We start from the raw sequence: 20,043 nt of genomic DNA, 5'->3' as shown, positions 1-20,043 counted from the left end.
GTGTGACCCAGCAGCAGAGTTTCCTAAAGTCTGCAAACAGTGCGGATTATCTTAATTGAATTAATTCTCAATACACAGATCGGTGGCCGTTCACGCCGCTAGCTGATCTCAGAGCAGCAGCTCCGCCGTGACGTCAGCGGGCTATAAAACTGGCCCTGCTCTCAACTGGTCCCATTAAAAGCACCAGTCCCCGAGACCAGCTCGCGGAGTCGCTGCACGCAGGAGAAGAAAAGTAGCCTCCAGAGTCACCATGACGCACTTTTAGGAGAACTTTTGTTTTCTCTCCCACGGAAATCTTTCAGTCCGGGACGTTTTATTTCACCGAGCAATTTTCACTCTCCAGAGTTCCCGTTTTAACGAGCAGCCGCGCACCGGTGTGATGCCCGCCGGGATGTTCAGCATAGACAGCATCCTGTCCGGCCGGCCGAGCTGCAAGGAGCCGCTGCTGCTGCACCGGAGCGGCCCGGTGGTGCTCTCCGCCGGCCTCACGGACTCTATCTACACCGACTACAACGGACTGTACTCGGCCACTTGCGGACCTTCTCCATCCGGGATTCAGTCTGTGAACGGGACCAGGATAGGATATAACGGCTACTACTACGGACAGCTGCACGTTCAGGGCGCCGGAGGAGGTCCGCCGTGTTGCAGCTCCGTGCCCGGCCTCAGCCCGCAGCAGTGCCCCTGCATCCCGGCAGGTAGGACCACCAAACTCCCGTTCTCTAGGCCGTGTTAGCAACTTAAATTTAGTTTTCAGTCAATAAATCAAATCTGACTTCATTTTGTTTTTATATGATTCAAATGCAACGTTGACCGTTGTTCTACTTCTTTTCTGAGTAACATTGACGAAAATAAAAAGTGCGAAATAATAAGCGCTTTATTCGTTGCACCATGCCTCTTTTTGACCCCAAAATCGGAAGATAATACTTAATTTAAAGAACTAACTCTTACTTAAGTTCGTCTGTATCGTGCTTGGTGTTTAAATATGTGTTTCCAAAGCAACTATCCTTTCGCAAAGACAAAATATTCTTTCTAATCTCGAGCGTAGAACAACCTATTTGCGCGTTATTTTACGCACGAACTAAAATCTGCAAATTTACGCAGACAAACCTTTCCCAAACACTCAAAAATACTCATGTCAGATGCATGTGTGATGTCTTGTTCGTGTGATGACTGACCCCGGTGCTGTTGCAGGTCTAGTGTCCAGGATAAAAGCCATTGACCCGTTTTGTTGCTTTACGCATGAACTTAACATGTTTGTACAAACAAAAGTAAAGACTGTTTGAGTTTATTTTTTATTATTTTTATTATCAGCGTTTAATATTTCCGCAGTTTTACGCCTCAGCTGTAATCTGCACGTACACAACCGAGGCCAGAGTTTCCAATTAGCCTCATTACTCATGAGCACTGTTTATGTGTGTGTACGCTCTGTGGCAGTTTGATTGTTCCAACCGTTTTGTTTCTCCGTTCCTCCTTCGCCGTGGCAGGCTACGACAGCCCGGGCTCGGTGCTGATCTCTCCGGTCCCGCACCAGATGATGTCCTACATGAACATGGGCAGCCTGTCGCGGACCGAGCTGCAGCTCCTCAACCAGCTGCACTGCCGCAGGAAGCGGAGGCACCGCACCATCTTCACCGACGAGCAGCTGGAGGCTCTGGAGGGCCTCTTCCAGGAGACCAAGTACCCGGACGTCGGTACCCGGGAGCAGCTGGCCCGCAAGGTCCACCTACGGGAGGAGAAGGTCGAGGTCAGTGCAGCTTTTTTAAGCACATTCAAAACAGGCAGGACAACATTTTACAGTTTAGTTTAGTTGATTGTAATTGCAGGTTTATTACAGTAAGGGGGCCATTATACACCTTTTTATATACCGTATACTTTTTATACATTATCATTATCATAATACGATGGCACAAAAACATCTGGTTTTATTATTATTATTATTATTATTATTATCCATACATTTTCGAGTACTACAGTCCCCCATTTATTATTGCAGTCGTAGCTTTTTATTAATTTATTTTATTTTAGCTGTATTCGTGTAAAATATATGGGGAGGGGGGGTGGGGGGCATTTGTCGATGTGAATGAAAAAGTAAGTCATTTTCTATAGAAAAACGCTCTGGACATGACTCAACTAAATAATAATAATAATAATAATAATAATAATAATAATAATGCAGTAACTAAATTCAGCTCAATGTTGGGGGTCCCCGTGACGTTTGGCGTTATTTTAGTGCGAGGGTTTTAAATTAAAGCCCAGCCAACGAGGCTTTTTGCAGATAATATCATATTTTAAATGTTCTTATTTCAAATAAAACAAAAATAAATGAATTCTAAAATAAGACAATGACGCACTGTAAAACGCTTTGGCTCAAATGTGCGATTTTGGCCCCAATAAATCAAATGTGGGAGGAAACAAATTAAATGGTCACACACATGAACACACCGGTCCTCACAGTTTTCCCACTGCTGTAGCTACAATGAGAACTAAAGTCGTGTGTCAAAATCACTTACACACAATTAAAGAACACATTATAATCAACGTATCATTGTACTGATGTGTGTTTGCAATATGTTCAGGATACCTGAGTTGTTCCGACTTTAAAGGCACGTTTTAGGGATACAAAATAAACCCATAGAGCTCATAAATAATAATAAATAATGTGTGTGAGAAATGTCAGAGCAAACATGTTCTGGTATTAACTGAGGCGAGCGAGGCCGCTGACAGATGAAGTGTCAGGATGTGTTCGGTCCTACCGGGAACACTGTGGTTGAACAGGGAAAGAAAGGAAAAGGAAAGAACCCCTCAGCCATAGACATTAAAACTGTGCTTCTTTATCACGTAGGTTTGGTTCAAAAACAGACGCGCGAAGTGGAGGAGGCAGAAAAGGTCTTCATCAGAGGAATCAGAGAACTCTCAGAAATGGAACAAATCCACCAAAACGTCCGCGGAGAAAACCGAGGAGAGCAAAAGCGAGGTGGACTCGGACAGCTGATAGTAAAAAAAAGCCACCTGACACGGCCACGTACGTGTGTGCACACATAGTGGAAAGTGATGTGGACTCGACGACATGCTGGTGGTGTGATGAAAACGTGTTGCCATGTTGCACAGTTGTACATATTTTATTATTGATTCTGTGTCCGCTATTTATATTTAATTTAAGTTTTTTTTTGTAATGTTACGCACGCCGGGGGACGTGACGGCCGGCCGGTGCATTGACTGACACGTCTGAATATATCATAATGTTATATGTGGCATTTTTATGGATATTAAATGTTGTAATTCTGGTATTTCTTTCCGTTGTAACATGATTGAGTGCGCTCAGCCCGCAGCAGGGGAACGTGTGGAGGCAGAGCGCAGTTCAGCACAGAAGAATATGCCCAATTTATGGTATTTTATTTTGCGAAAATAAGACTTCAAAGGACAACGAGTATACATTAAAATACAAATGAAACATTAAAAACACGCTGTCTGATTTTTTTCTTCGAGGAGGAATTATTTGAATATTTTTTATTAAACAGTAATTTCGAAACTAGAGAGGACAAAATAGAATTCCGGGTTTTGCTCCCTGTTTGCTCCCCAGACATGTTTTAAAAATAGTTATTAACTGATTGATCATGGCCACATTTGAACAATTTATTGATTTGTAATGGGTATCTATTATATCTATGTTATTTACTGCTTTACTAATGTACCACAGTAATGTTGTTGAGTTCAAATATCTTCATTTGGGGGCCTTCCGATGGGCTGATTGAACTATGAAATGTATGAATCAAAGTGAAAACAACAGGGGCGGCTAAAGTCTTTCAGAACTGTATACCGCCTGACTTCAACCTGCATGTCAGCACATGTGATTGGTTGAACACAGTGTTCTCTCAGTGTGTGGAGTGTGTGTGGCCAACAAAACGTGCACAATGGCAGATATGGACCCTGTTAGTGTTTAAAACAAATACATGTTTCACGTGATATCACAACTGCCCCTCCTGAGTTAGTAAAGGCCATGAACTAGGGCTGCGGTAATAGTAAAAACACCATATCAACACCATTGCGATTATTTTTGGCAGATATTGTGATATGGTTCACCATTAGTGGGAGTGATCATTTTTGCATCACAAATTTAATATTCATTGAACAAACTATTAAATAAATAATGATCATGTGGAATTTTGGGGGGTCTGTATCAACAAACATGTTTTCCTACATCTGGAGAAAAAGATGTGGAGAACACAGTACATCATTACACTGCTGTTTGTCACATTTGACTCAAAAAATCTTCTGCGATTTGCATATTAGACATGACCATATTGTGATAATATTGCGATTAATTGTGCAGCCCTACCATCAACAACAACAAAGGATGAAATATGCATGTGAATATACCTGAAGTATTCCAAATAAAGAGCTGTATAGCTTCAGTCAGAGCTCTGAGCTGCTAAACAAATATACATATTTAATCCTGCAGCCTTCATTGTGGAAGTGCAATTGTCTAAAAAATTAAAACTGAAGACACATTGCTGTTTTTCAGTTGTTTAGGATCTTTTTGTGTGTAGTAATAAAACCTTAAACATACACTCAGTATTTACTTTATTAGGTATGATCCACTGTAGTCCAATACAACTGCTCTTTGGCTCTGATTGGTTGTTTTTGCTCAGGCCCAATGATTCTTGCAAATGCCATTAGGAGCACTAGGAGGAGCCAGAGGAACCTGATTTTTTTTTCACAGATTATCTGTCTCATGTACTGCTGTCATATAACTGAACATTTTTGCAAATATGACAAAAAGTTATTTTTATAAAAGTTACCTACTGCAGCTTTAACTTTGAGGTCATATAATAGTGGTGTTATGGACAGCATTGTATTCTGCCCCCAGTATAATGTAGTACAACTGTGACTTCAATAATAAATGTAATGCATTTAATGTAATTAAATTTACACATTTCCCTCAATGTCAAAAACATTATAAACTTCATAAAGGCAGAATATATGGCAGAGCTGTATTGAATTATAATAAAGAGAGCACTGAGTGTGTGTTGCTGGCATAAACGGTAAACAGAAGAAAACTAAACTGTTCCTTGGTCTGATGCAAATGTTTGGAATAACCTTAGATTCCCGCCCCGATTCCCACTTGCTTTTGAAATGTCATTTATAATCAATAAAACTTCAGGCGTAGGAGTTTTAGAGGGTAACTCGTACTTTTCACATTCTAATTGAAATAAAAGGACAACTTTGCACCAGAGTAGATTAAGGAGAAATCAAAAAGTCATCAGTTTTCAAAATAATTATTTATTCAGTTCAGCTGGATAAATAAAATGATAAGAATTCTAATAATAAAAAACAAAAGAGGACTTGGATTCCTGATGATCTTTTACTAATGGCCCTGCAACTAATGATTATTTCCATTAAATTCATTGATTAGTCTCTAAAATATCAAAAGTGATAAAGGCAGAGCAGCTAATTTAATAAAGTAAATTAGTCTTACTGAGGTGGTCATTTAATTACCGGTGAATCTCATGGAACTCACTACATTAATGTACTGCCAGTCAAACCAGTTTATGCCTCACATTTTTCCACTGGAACAATCCAGAAGCATCAGGCCTGCGTGTGTTCATACACTGTAAAAAAAATAAATATTATTTTTACAGTAAAAAGCTGGCAGCTTGGTTGCCAGAACTTCACCATATTAATACAGTAGAACTTTTTCTGCTACTATGGTAAAAAGATATTAGTACTGTTAAGTTTTAATCATATTTTACCACATAAATACAAGTTTATTAAAATCAAAACAGTTTTTCCATATAAAAATACCATATGAATGCTAGGACAGTGGTTTTCTGTGTGTCTGTAATATAAAAAAAAAGACTATTCCATTTCAATTCTTTTAAAATGCCATATAAGGTTTTGCCATGATATATCACAGAGTTTTACTGTTACAGAAACTTTAACCTATTTAGAGTTTATGATATTTTACCGTCATTGTTTGACAGTTTTTTCACTGTACATTTTCCAGATGACAAAATGTAAATTCCCTTTATAGCCCCTAACTTACACTGGTTTAGATCCAGTATTACTGTGGTTAATAAGAATAAAATAAATTCGACTTAAAAATACTAAATTAACATGAATGAAAATAATATTCAGAACTTTTTCATTTCTGTTCTCATAAGACCGTATCCTCATACAACCTCTGTCAGCTTTAAAGAGTGCAAGCTTTAAGCGAATTGGCTGCTTTAGCAGATATTCCGATTTTTGACGTTTCTGTGCCAAAACAAATGCAAACAGCTCAATACTTCCTCCCGTATGTTGGTTTTGTCAGCTGAGAAACAGCAGTTAGAAGATCATGTGGATGTTGGAAGCCACAGTATTGGAATTCTTTAAAGAATTTAGATTTAGGTGTGGGGAATTCTAATCAAAACACAGGTTTCTCTAGATCCAAATTAAGCTTAATTATTACTGGCATGTTACAAAATAAACAATTCAAGAACAAGAAAGGCAATAAATACACAGATTTCACAAAACTGAGAGAAATTTCATCTGATTATCATATAAAATAGAGGAAAATGTGGGCATAACAAAAAGATGTAAACCTACAAGTAAAAGTAATAAAGTGAATCTTGCCATTCATAAAGTGTTGCACTAACAGCGGGTTCAGCAGTTGTTTGGGGCACGGGAAGTACAGGGGAGATTAATTTAAAATGAAGATTTACTCTACAAAACCATAATGGAGCAAATAAGTGAATAAATTGAACCCCATCCTGGTCACATGGCTGCAGGGTGAGGAACGGAGCATCCATACCTTTGAGGAACGCTCATTTCAGCAAATGTGGAAAACAGTTGAGGACTGAAATGTGGAACCGAATGCTCGGCCAGACTCTTGTTCCTGTTAACTCAGTCTGTGATCAGATCGTTATTTGATATTTTATTTTATTTAGGTAATGCTCTTTGAGTTAACCCCTCCGGAACAGAGTTGTCACTTTTTCCAGTTTTTATTACCCTTCAGCCATGAAGAATAATAATAAGGCTGGTGTAAATACAAACTATAATGAATGTTTCCATTAATGCCATAAATGTGTTAACTGTACACATGGGTGGGACAGCAATTCTACAAAATGTTTGCTATTCCCAATGAATGGTCTACGGTCTTAAAACTGTCAGTTGGAAGCTTTTAGCAGACTTTGGGAGTAATAGATAATATGTAACTGAGTAATCAGGATGCAAAAAGGTAACTTTAATCCATTACAATTACATTTATAAATGGGACCGAGCAGAGGACAGATTTCTAATGCTAAAAATCTTTTTTAGTGTTTTTTTCTTTCCTTTTAATGGTTTCATTGTTTTGTTTTCTTACAGAAGTTCAGTTCAGTCATTTTATGATCCCAGATGGAAAATGTGACTTGAAGTACAGACAAAAACAAAAGTACCAAAACACAAAAATGATTCCCATACATACAATATACAATAAACCAACAACAACAATGCTAAAATTAAATGTGCAAATAAGATGCAAAATATTTTAATTACATGTGCAAATTGAGCCACCCACCTAGCCTTGTGGAGAACCTGCTGATCAAAGATAGCCCTTAGGGGATCTGTGAATCACCTATCACCTTCCCAGAAACCTTAACAATGCGGTTCCGGTACCTTTTATCCCTCATGAGAAAGTAAGAAAAAATGTTACATTTTCCTTTCCACATTAAAAGCATTTAACTTCATGAGGAACTACAAACATTGCGGTCCCTTCTTACAGACTGCATCAAAATTTAGATAAAATTTCAAGGTCTTAGAATACAAAGAGAGTGAGTGGTCTAATGATCCACTGGAATGGTCTCTTGCTAAAGCTAAAGAGCTAAAAGGACAAAGCAAGTGTCCTGCTGGAGGACAAACACCAGCTAAAGGGATTTGTCACAACCTGGCAACCTAAAAGCTGTTCTTATGATTATAACAGATCCATTAAACATTAGTGACTAGTGATTGATTTATGAACCACTAATATATTAGTTAAGACCTTCAATATATGTGGTATCTGTAATTACACATGGAAAATTTAAAGCTAAGGGGAAAGCTAGTAAGCACACCTTGAGTTTAGCTTTTCTTTTATAAATTAAACTTTCATGCTATATCTCAACATTGTTCTTTTTTTTTCAACTTTATTTTTGTAATTTTTTTCCAGTGGAACACATATGCACAGAAGTGAACAGACAGGTCACCAGGGGCAATACAACAGTTAGCAGTTAGCCTGGCGTCAAAGCTGCAGTGGGTAATTTAATTTTTTTTTTTTACTGACAGTAGTAAATGAGACACATAATCCGGAAAAATCTGGTTCCTCTGGCTCCTAATGGCATTTGCAAGAATCCACTGGGCCTAAACAAAAACAACCAATCAGAGAGAAGAAAGATAAAAAAGACGCTTTAGGTTGGAAGCTTGAAGATAGTTGATTGTTTAGTCTCATTCCCAGGGTCCCAAAGCATCTGTATTTGACACTCTGGGAATGAGACTCATTGAGACTCTGATTGGTTGTTTTTGTTCAGGCCCAGTGGATTCTTGCAAATGTCAGGATGTTAGGAGCACTAGGAGGGGGAACCTGATTTTCCACAGATTATCTGTCTCGTGTACTTCTGCCAGGATATTGTGAAAGTTTCAGCAAATAAGACAAAAAGTTATTTTTTTAAACATTATCTACTGCAGCTTTAAGAGAGTGTGTTTCCATTGGCTGAAACTAATAAATACTTGATGTGCATTACAATGGATCTAAAGGGATTCATTTAGCACTAGGTTTATGCTCAGCAAAGTATTGCAAAAAACTGGAACTGGTAATGAAAAATGCACTAATGTCATTAGAGAAGCAGATGACTTCTGTTCTGCTTTAATGTGAATTACAGTATGGCGATGATGACAGTGTGAGCAGCAGTCCCTTCACTGTGTTTGTTCCTGATTATGAATGATGTTTCAGTGTGGGAGCGGCGCAGACACGCAGCCTGACAGTTTCGCTCTGATCTCTGCGTTATTCTAATCAGAGCTGACTGCACAGCCCCCACTGCTAACCAGAGGTGGACACTGCAAACACACTGCACCATAGATCAAGCCGAATGCATGTTATTAGAGGAGTGGAAATGAAGTTTTCCATGAAAACAAAGGTGTTTTATTCTCCTGGGACTTGAGCATGAATCATGTTGCCTGCAAGGCTTTATTCAAATTGGTTTAAAGACACCTTCCTCATTCGCTAGGGTGCCAAAATGCTGTCTAAGTTGTTAGCGTATTTTTTCAGGAAGTTTCAGCTGGAGCAATACAGCTGGGCTGCCAGATGCCCAATTCTGGATTACCAACACTACAGAGCCTCACAATTAATTGTCTATTTCATTATCATAGTGTATACATGATCTAAATAGGGAAACAGTAAATTTCAGAACATGTTTCCATAGGGCTGCACAGTTGTAGTCTGTATTAACTGCAGATTTAAAAGGCTGAAACACATTTCAAAACTTGAGCCCAATTAAGCCCAAATTGCATTCAGTATCTCTGATACTCTCAGCTGTTCATTCCATACCAAGAAATTTGAAAAAATTCAAATAACCAACTTTCTAATGAAAAGCATTTTGGCTTACAAATTTACAAATTTAACAAAATCATTCTTTTAGCAGAATGTTGTTTGCCATTCAGCCCTGTATCCTGGCAAACAAACAACAGGACAAGGACAGAGATTCATCAATACTGAGATTGAGTAAAACACGTTATTTTTACTAAATACTAATGGATTACGGTTCAATTGTTTTGCGTCCAGATTACGTAACTCAGTGTACTGAGAACATGTAATCCGTTACTCCCCAAGCCTGTAAATAAATCAGAATGCAGAATGGAGTAGTAGCCCACGGTGCTCCTCCAGTCCTGCCATCAGCAGCAAACTAATCATAGTACATTTAAAATAAAAATGCAAAAAATACTGTAAATTACCTTAGATTTTTTTATTTATCTCTTTTTATTTTAATGTTTTAGATACAACAGAATTTTCTCAAATGTTTTCTCTATTAACTGTGAGGATATTTAATGTTTCATATTAGCTCTATCCTAATATACAGCCATTAGAAGACAGGTCCACTGTGCTGGTTTATATGTAAACTCCAATAAATCCCTTGATTTTCACATTTATGACTAATATGTTGTACTTTCAGGCTCAAAATGTATTGATTTTTGAGGATAACATTTATGCCAATATTATAATAAAGTAAAATAATTCAATTTAATGAACTGAAAACTGGATGCTTATAGTTTTTACAGGTTTTACAGACTGCTGCACTGAAGCATTTGACGGAATAATAAACCTGATATATAAAACAGAAAAAAATAATAAAGTGGAGGCAGAGAACAACTCCACATGCTCTACGTGGACAGAGGCGACAAAATCATAAACATAAACACAACACAACACAAATTGCATTTGCATTGTTATAGCTTTTAACCATGTTCATTAGAGTCTGTTTGAAGTGTCTGTAGTTGAAACTCTGATTTAAAATTTGAGTAAAATCCGGAAAAAAAAGTTTCTCATAAAAATGATGGTAATACATTTTGAAAATCCTGCATCTGCTGTCTAGACTTTGTTTGCCATAAACATTTTAACAATCAAATCGGCTGACAATATGGGTTCCTGTGACAAAATCAGGATGTGTGGTTTTATGGTTGCGTTTAGGCAACTTAAACACGCATATGATTAATTAAGATTATGGACAGATCTCTGTCTCAGTTGAATATTAAAGTGTACACTGAATTAAAGCATGAGACAGACCATATTTACTCTTTTAAAATTCAATCAAAACCACCATCCTTCCTCAACCTTAACCGAGCCTAAACATAACAACACCCAGGACGCAAGACATAATCCCTCGTCTGCAGTTTGTACCCAGCATCCACCATGACCTCCTCCATCTGATAAAAATTCTTCCACTTTACAATCGTGTATTTATATTAACTCAAAGTGTAGTACACAAGATTGATGAAACAGTACCTATAATTTTTTCCAACATAATTCAGTCATTTAATGATAAAGTTAAAGCTGCAGTAGGTAACCTTTATGAAAATAACCTTTTGTCATATTTGCAAAAATGTTCAGTTATTTGACAGTAGTACATGAGACAGATAATCTATGAAAAAAAATCTGGTTCCTCTGGCTCCTCATAGTACTCCTAATGGTATTTACAAAATTCTCCAGGCTTGAGCCAAAAGAACCAGCTGAGAAAGAAAGTAAACTGTTAAGTGTAATTCCAAGAATTAGGTTGGGAAAACGTAGCCGGAGCATGGATGCCTTTGGTCATCTAGTTGCATAATATTAGTACAGGTCCAGTATTTGATTTGATTTGATTTGATCGATTTAGGTTGGTGGCTGAAGTTTTGGGACCCAAAGCATCAGTATTTGACAGCCAGGAAATTATTCCAGGTTGTCAAACTGAACTTGAAGATACGTTTCCGTCTACATTTTCCCAACAAAATTGTTGTCTTGTGTGGTCTGATGAACAGTTAATTCATCAAAGTCAGTGTCCCATATCGCTAGCTTCACCAAAATCAGTGACTAAAGTTATAAAGTTGTGTTTTTGTACAGTAAGGCTGCTACAAACTGACTAACGTTAGCTGCATGGCTAACTTAGACAACAGAGCTGCAGCCCAAACCAATGAAATCGATATTTAAGCCTGACCAATAATATTTTGGTTGGTGGGATTACATGTTTAACATTGAATCCTACCCTGTTCTACAGAGTACCGTTAGGTGTACTTGAGAGGGGGGGAGATGCACTCGGGCCCCTTCAGTCTGGGCTAAGGCCCCAAACTTTTCTAATCCCTGAATGCCCCTGGGGAGACAAAATTAACATGGACTTTAAAGCTGCAGGCGGCAACTTTTATAAAAACTCTTTGTCATATTCACTGAAACTTTCACTATATCCTGACAGTAATACATGAGACAGATAATCTGTGAAACAATCAGGTTCCTCTGGCTCCTCCTAGTGCTCCTAATGGTATTTGCAAGAATCCACCGGACCCGAAAAAAAACAACCAATCAGAGCTGAGAAAGATGGCTGATTGTTCATTGCTGATTCCCAAACTCTGGGACGCTGGTAATGAGACTCAACAATCAATTATGTTCAAGCCTCCAACGCAAAGCGCCTTTCTCTCTGTCTCTGATTGGATGTTTTCATTCAGGCCCATGGATTCTTGCAAATGCTATTAGGAGCACTAAGAGGAGCCAGAGGAACCTGAGCAAATATGACAAAAAGTAATTTTTATAAAAGTTACCTACTGCATTTAATTTTGAGGTCATATAGTAGTGGTGTTATCGACAGCATTGTATTCTTAACTTCAAATCTTACCAGCAGATATTGATCTATCAATCTATCTCCATGTGATAATTAATCTCAAACAGGCTGTAATGGGAGGAGAAATTATCACCTTGCCTTCTCCTAATTTTGCTTGGAGAGCGAGGCAATAGCAGGCTTTTAAGGTGACGCTTGAAAAACAGATTAAAGCCTGGGCCAGATCAGGCTTTCTGAGATTTGGCACCGACGCAAAACCATGAAAACACACCATCCCTATTAATTCCTTGTATGTAGAGCAGTGATTTATTAAGTGCTTTGCTGCGCAGCACCAGCGAGATCCACAAAGCCCACAGCCAGAGTCATTAATCTTTTTTTTCAGCAGCAGTAATTTTCTATTTCACAAATTTAATACAACTCGTTTTTTAAAAAAAACTGTTATTTCTCTGACCTTTTTATGCACAGTTCCCAGCACTTGGAAAAACAAAGGTGGAGTCCAAGAAAAATTAGGTATTGAGTTAACTTTCAGAGTAGATAAATCTTTGCTCCGTTTGCAAGCTTTTTGAAAGAAAAGAAGTTGTTTTTCATTTTTTCTGTGCGACATTCAGTGGGCGAGATTCTCTTACGTAAGCCCAACTGATGATGCAGAGGCCTGATTTATTTACTCTTTTCTATGAAATACCTCCACATGTGACAGTATCAGTGTCTGTGTGTGTGTGTGTGTGTGTGTGTGTGTGTGTGTGCATGGTGGGCGGGTGGATGTCTCTGAATGATGCTGTTAGTGTTTGGGGGTCTGGAGAGTTTTAGCAGTCGTGGATTTGGCGGCTGGACTGACAGCTCTTGGGTGGATTCCCTGCTCTAAAGATAGACAGGGGTGTTGGCTGCTCTGTGGTCCACATCCAGAAACATTTCAGAAAATGGCCTCCCTCATCACGGCCGGCGCAGCCAGTCATAAACGAAAGCTAAGACAAATAACGCATATTTTTACAAAATGTAAACTTCCCCCTATATTATTACCATATTTCACTGGGATGACGCGTGGTTTGGAGTTTGTTTTTGTTTTTGCCCACGACTATCTTTTTGGCCTCTGCATCTTTCCAGAGAGCCCGAGCCTTGAGGCCGCATTGGGGCTGGATGGATACACCGATACTCATAAAAGCCATGTACAAATACACGCTGCAGAGTACTACCACAGCCATTTAAATAACCAACATGTGGCTGCAGTGTACAGAGCTGCTTGTTAACTGTCCCACCACCCCAGCCATCATTTCCAAAGAGATTTATTGGATTAAAAGTGCTTCCTGCTTTATGTGATTATGTGACCATTTTACTTTACAACTTGATCTAAAACTTTATCTAAACTTGACCCCCTTATTGTGCCTGGATCTTCATCTACACATCATTATACTGTCAATATACCACTAGTATTAGTGGTAACTATAGAGGTTGGTAAACTGCAGTTTTGTTGATTTTCTCAAATTTTGTTTTAGTTCAGGATTCTTGCAAATGCCATTAGGAGCACTAGGAGGAGCCAGAGAAACCTGATTGATTCACAGATTATCTGTCTCATGTACTACTGTCAGGATATAATGAAAGGTTATGGCAAAGAGTCATTTTTAAAAAGTTACCTAGCTTTAAGGTGGTGGTAAATCAATGATGTGCTAGTAACTTGTTCTGCTGAGACCAAAAATCAACAAAGAAAAAAACAATGCTGCTTTAAGAAAGGCCTTCCTGGCTTTAGATTTCTCTACATAACTGGTGAAAACTGGCTTTTTACTTCAAGACATTCTTGGTAAACTTTTGTTTTTCAGCAACTAAAAGTCTACAAACTGGAAAAAAACAGCTCTCTATTCTGACATCTTTTGTAGAGATTTCCTGGCCAAAGGAAGGATAAAGAACTTACTTACAAACACACATATTCAGCAGCATGGCAGTACTGCCCACGCTTTACAAATACCGAAGTGTAAGGATCCTTTTATTGGCCGAGTTAGCGCCCGTGAAAGCTCTTAACTACTGTAATGTTCTTTCTGACCAGCCGTGTAATTACACTGCCTGTCACCACACAAATCACAGCACACCCGTCATCTGCTGACTTCAATTAGCCACCCCCTCCCGGCGCCCCCACCCGGCTGGCTTAAAACCACCGAGGAGCCTTAAATCTGAGGGGCTATAGTCCGGGTCAGAGCCGACCGCTGCCAGTGTTCACTGATCTCCAAGGTGGAGGAGGCGATCATAAAGCCCCTGACAACCTGGGCCGCCCTCCAGGGGACAAGACCTGCACTGTAAAAAATATCAAGGTAATGCTAAATCAATACACAACATTTAAAAACAAATGTGCATGTTACTGTATTTACTACTAATTATGTATACTTTCTATCTATTGGTTTGCTCTCATTTCTGTCTAACATGAAAATCAACTTGCAGAGGCTTCAAGCTTGTTTGACTTGGGTGATCCAACACTGCAAATACCATGGCTCCTTTCACTGTTGTCAAAGTTGCAAGTGCATATTGATTGAAAAAGGCTGCACTACATTAGCATACAGTGGTAACATAACCTTGACACGAGGGGTCACACGAGGGGTCACCAAAATCTATTATGGCCCACATGATGAAACTGAATCTCTCTTCTGAATCACCCTAAATTATATTTAGATTTACTAGTTTACACATTAATGTAAGTCAAAAGTTAATTCTACTCTGTTTTAATGGTATAATTCATAGATAAACAAATTGTTATATATTAAAGTATTTTTAATGGCTCTAATCTAATCTATACATCTTAACTGACTAAATAACATGTCTTTGTATATCAATAAATGTGAAAAATCAGGGATGGCTTTTGTTAATTGTTTTTTTTTTCAACTATTTGTTTTTTTTCCTCTTCCTCCCATAAATCAGTAGAGATAATGTTGTTGTTCTATTAGAATAATCATCATCATCATCATCATCATCATCAACAAACCCTTAACCCTCCAACACCAAGGTATTAGCTTAGTTTCCTGGGGTAAAAAATGGCTTAATTATAGATAATTGAACAAAACTATAGGTTAAATGTTATGGCCATCCCTCATTTCTAAGAAATCATGTATTATTTTGTCTCTTTGGTATGGTCGATGGCTTTAAATACTACAATACCCATGAGCCACAGGCAGTCAGCAGTGTGAATCACAGCTGTAGTAAATCAGAAAATTCAGTTTATCCTTTGGGAACAAAACATTACACTGCGGTTGCTGACCTTATCCAAAATTGACCCAGAATGCAAAAGTGAAAACTGTTGAATGTTCTATCAAGTTTCTACTAAGTGTAAACGTTCCACTCACCAGACCCTCATTTTATTATTATAGTTTTCTTTTTTCTTTAAATTTTTAGGCAGCAGTTGACTTTTTATCAAAGAACTTGTTGACCAGGACTAAGACTAGTAGAAACCAAGTCAAGGCTGAGTCAAGACCAGCTTTGTCAAGTCCAAGACAAGTAATGGTAAATGGTAAATGGACTTGTACTTGAATAGCGCCTTTCTAGCCTTTCACACTCGGGACTGGTGCATACCTATTTTTAAAATACATATAATGTAAATGATACAATCAACAATCGACTACATACAGGTGAGCCCTATTTAACTTATCATTTTCAACATTTTTATGTATGTAATTACACTGCTGCAGGGGTGCACCTAAATTCTAAATGGAATGTACTTGTATATCAGCTTTCTAGTCCTCCAACCATTCAAAGTGCTTTGCACTACATTAATACAGTGATGGCAAAGACCATTGAACAGACCAATCAAACTCATCCATTCATATTCACAAGTACAAGAGCAGGACTAGTCAAGACCGAGTCAAGTCCAAGACAAATTGGAGTGAAAATACCAACAACTCCAAGTCAAGTTTGAAACTATAGAAAAAAGAGTCCGTACTCATGTCTGAGACCGGACTACTGCACTGCCTTGTAGCGCTCTGACTGTCAGTCATATAAAAATGGCCTGCAGTTCAAGGTGAAGGAGTTTTACTCCTGTAGCATTGGACACCTTTTGCAGCTCTGTTCTCTGGGGGTTAGTCAAAGGCATTCTGGGAATTGTAGGAAAGTACGAACAGAACAGATGCAGGTGGAAATAAGTGTGTTACAGTAAAATTCCTAGACTGCAGTTAACATGGCAAACTGATGGTATGTGACAGTGGCAGTAAATAAAGAGGTGACTCAGACTTTATAGTAAGACTTCTATTCTGGAGGTCTCTAATACTCGTCTTGCTCTGCTAGGGGGGCATTACATATTTTCTATGGTGCGCTCATGCCAAGACAAACACACCTGAATAATCTAGATGAAGTATACCTATCAAAACACGTGTCAGCCACACCCGCCCTGCATGGTGTGTACCGCAGACTGAGGCAATTGTGGTTTTTCAATTGGTTGGTTGATGGAGAGCGGGGCAAGCATATACTGGGAAGAAGGTCTGACCGCTTATTACTGCCTCGGGGTAAGAGCTGAGGCTGGAGGCCCAGGGGACAGGGTGTGGTTTGGGGGTTGTGGGGTTATAGGGAGAGTAAGGCATAAGGGAAGAGAAAAAGGCAGTGAAAGGAAAGTAAGATACTTGGTGATGATAAGGGGTGCGAAGTGTGCTGAATAAGGCCAAATGAGTTTCAGAGAAGTGTTACTAAATACTTTCATTTTGTGTTGATTCTGGCGGCCCCTGTGGACAAAAGTGGTAGTGTTTCCACCATATCATATCGGTGTAAAAGTACAGGGGTAAAAACAAGTTAATTTGTAATACAAATAATTATTTCAATTAATTAATTAATTAATTAAATAATTCAGAATGCAAATAAACTGAAAGTAATTTAGGTTAAAAGGAGTGAAATGTTAACTGAGAAATTAACATAAATTCATAATAAATAAAGTGTGTAAATAGTTAATTAAGTAGTTACATTAAACTGTTCTATATAGTAGCTGAAGAAAAGTGTGTGGTAAACCAAAGTGAATATTCAGATTTGTGTCATTGGTTCATGCTGTTTCATTTGATTGGTTTCTGTACATGTCACTCAGTGTCACCTGTTGGTAATTGGCCGTAGGTAAGGGAGTGAGCGAAAAAGGGGCAGGGAGAAAAAAGCGACAACCAGATAGACGGGAGAATAGAAGGAGAGAAGAGAAAAGAGAGAGAAATGAGCTAAAGTAAAGTTAAGAAATAATGACGTTTTGGTAGATAACTTGCTGAATGTTTAAGTAACATAAGAAGCTGTAGCTGAGGACAGTAACATGCATTTCCTGCTTAATCACAGTGGATTAGGGCGCTTGAGTTTTGCAAGAGTGACTGTGCTAACTGAGCTAAAGCCAGCGAGCTGATCGCCAAGAGGACGCCATCGCTGAACGGGAAGCGATTTCACGAATCCTACTATGGCCACGCCAAGTCCCGCCCTATCCCTACCTCTGATTGGCTTACTTCCCTCCCCCTTTCCTTTTCTCCCCCTCTGCTCCGATCCTAGTAACTGCCTGTTCCCCTGTCTTTCTTTGTTGACCTTTGTTTGTTGTTGTTTGTTGTTTGTCTTTTCAATTCTAACCTCCCCCACTCCTTGCCCTAACCCTAACCTCTTCTCCCCTTGCCTAATCCTAAAAACCCTAACCCCTCAGCCAGCCCTGGACCTTTGACCCCTCAGCCAATCAGAGGTAGGCATAGGGCGGGACTTGGCATGGCCATAGTAGGATTCATAAATTAGCGAACGGGAAGGACTGTTTTGCGCTTCCTGAGGAGGACTTTGCTTCTGCTGCCGTTTGCTTTCATCTTCATCTCTTCGTGAACTGTTTCTCCAGGACTTATGCCAGACCGTGAGTTGGATTTTCTGTGGGACTGTTAATTGCCACTGAGGATAAAGATTTGCCTGCTGCCGCACCGAGCAACACACAGGCCTGCAACTTTTTGTTTTTGAGTGCGTGTGAAAGTGTGTGTGTGTGTGTGTGTGTGTCCGTGTGTGTCCGTGTGTGTCCACTGTTTTGTTTAGAGTTCAGTGAAGTAGCACATTTGATCTGAGTCTGATAAGTACAGAGAAATCATATTAAAAAGTGCTAAGAACTAGGAATTTTAGAGACCTGAGATAATTTAAGTTTTGAATAGTATTTTGATATTACCAATTCTATTTTGCTTATTATAAGTGTCTAATTTTCTACAGTGTTTTGCCAATTCTGGTAAAGGTGCATTTGTTTACAATTCAATATTTTAAAGACGTCTAATTTGAGTAATTTAGTTATTTCATTTTTGTTTATTTGTTAACTAACAAAGTAAATATTATTTGTGTTAAACTGGAAAACAACTGGTTAGTAAACTATCATTTCATTCATTTGAAAGAGTTGTCTGGTGTCAGTTATTTAAAATAGTGTAGAGTACGTGTGAATAGAGCCACTGCTTAGTCTAACAGTGTTGTTGGTTATTCATAAAGTATTAGGCTATAAAAAGTTCCACACGAAACAGTAAACCTTCGTGGTAGCTACCTTATTAAATCGAACCCAAACACCCAATCATTCAAGTCCAAGGTGAGTTCCTTTAACTTAGGCATTTACTGAGTGTTGGGGTGATACACTTTTCATTAATCTCAAGGGAAATCTGAACGATTCTGACCCAGTGGTAGCCATTAAAAATTACTACACAGAAATAGCTATTTTTCTCACTGATTGTTTGTTCATGTAGGTCGGTATTAAACTTTAGTTTTTTCCTTAACCAGTTACAAACTACTTGTACTACATTTAAAATAATTAGGATTCATCCTGCAGGGAACATGAATGTCTGAATTAAATGTAAGGAAAATCCATGTAATTGTTGCTGAGACATTTCAAATGTACAGGTCTGTAGAGGAAAAAATAGTATCACCAAAGCCATGTAGAGATATTTTACTGGATCACATGCTGGTGGTGTGAGATGAAAAGGCAGAAGATCACTAATGTCAGTAGGATTCACCTTCTGATTACCAAATGTTTCTACCAAATTTCATGGCAACCCATCCAATCTCTTGTCTGGATTACACCGACCGACCAACCGACTGATTGAACAGACAGAAAAACCAGAGGACTCAACATTGAATAGAATACCATAAAACTATGCTACACATCTCACACAACTGTTTAACAATAAACAAAGGTGCACAATAAAACTACCCCTAAAGAAGTGGTAGCTAATCTGGCCCTTGCCTTTTGGCCATTTCTGACCAACTGGGGTAACTAAGTGGTTCTTTGGGCATTTTTAAGCTGGAATTTATTCTTTGTGCTGAAAGCAAATGTACACAGGTGTTGTTTGGGCATGTTCGCGTGTGTTTATTTTACACTTAAACAGATTGGGGGTATATTGTAACATTTAGCTATATACATATATGAATGAGTTGATGTCTTGCATGCAACCAAAAACTCAATGCTGAGTTAATTTTAACTAACGCTATGTTACATACTTATTTTAACCCCAACCACTATCTTTTCCTGAACCTAAACAAGTAGTTTTTGTGCCTAAATCTAACCAAAAGTCAGAAAATGTGAAATGTTTCTCAGCAAGTTTTATTTTGAACGTTTAACCAGATTTTGCACTTTTATTAATGCCAACTTGACTGGACATTGCATATTAATTGTTGCTAACCTGACTGCGGACCTCTGCACGTGCAAAATGGACACTAGAGGGTACCTACAGCGTCATATTTTGAAGAGTAGATTGACTGACCAAGCTGCCTTATTTGATGAGTTGGGAGTGAGAACATGTCTTTAGAGTAGATGTTTTTGTGTATCTCCCCA

At 38.6% G+C, this 20,043-nt stretch overlaps 1 protein-coding gene and 1 long non-coding RNA gene across 2 annotated transcripts in view; one reads left to right on the top strand and one right to left on the bottom strand.

Moving 5' to 3' along the window:
- LOC127354537 (uncharacterized) overlaps positions 1–20,043 on the bottom strand; it is a 520,620-nt gene that overhangs the window by 414,977 nt on the left and 85,600 nt on the right. The window lies entirely within an intron of this gene.
- gsc (goosecoid) lies at positions 165–3,460 on the top strand. The gene is made up of 3 exons (XM_051384303.1): positions 165–695; positions 1,485–1,744; positions 2,843–3,460. Exons 1-3 carry the CDS (start codon positions 380–382, stop codon positions 2,990–2,992), a joined length of 726 nt encoding a protein of 241 aa, XP_051240263.1. The 5' UTR covers positions 165–379; the 3' UTR covers positions 2,993–3,460.

Source organism: Dicentrarchus labrax, unplaced genomic scaffold (genome assembly GCF_905237075.1).
Source record: "Dicentrarchus labrax unplaced genomic scaffold, dlabrax2021, whole genome shotgun sequence".
Taxonomy (NCBI): Eukaryota; Metazoa; Chordata; class Actinopteri; family Moronidae; genus Dicentrarchus; species Dicentrarchus labrax.
The sequence above is the reverse complement of the archived record's forward strand: the minus strand, read 5'-3'. Positions and strand labels throughout refer to the sequence as shown.

Excerpts from the sequence above, each read along its gene's own strand:
- gsc (XM_051384303.1), top strand. The coding sequence starts at position 380 with ATGCCCGCCGGGATGTTCAGCATAGACAGCATCCTGTCCGGCCGGCCG. Across the intron at positions 696-1,484 it reads GTGCCCCTGCATCCCGGCAG|GCTACGACAGCCCGGGCTCG; the intron begins GTAGGACCACCA and ends TCGCCGTGGCAG. Across the intron at positions 1,745-2,842 it reads TACGGGAGGAGAAGGTCGAG|GTTTGGTTCAAAAACAGACG; the intron begins GTCAGTGCAGCT and ends TTTATCACGTAG.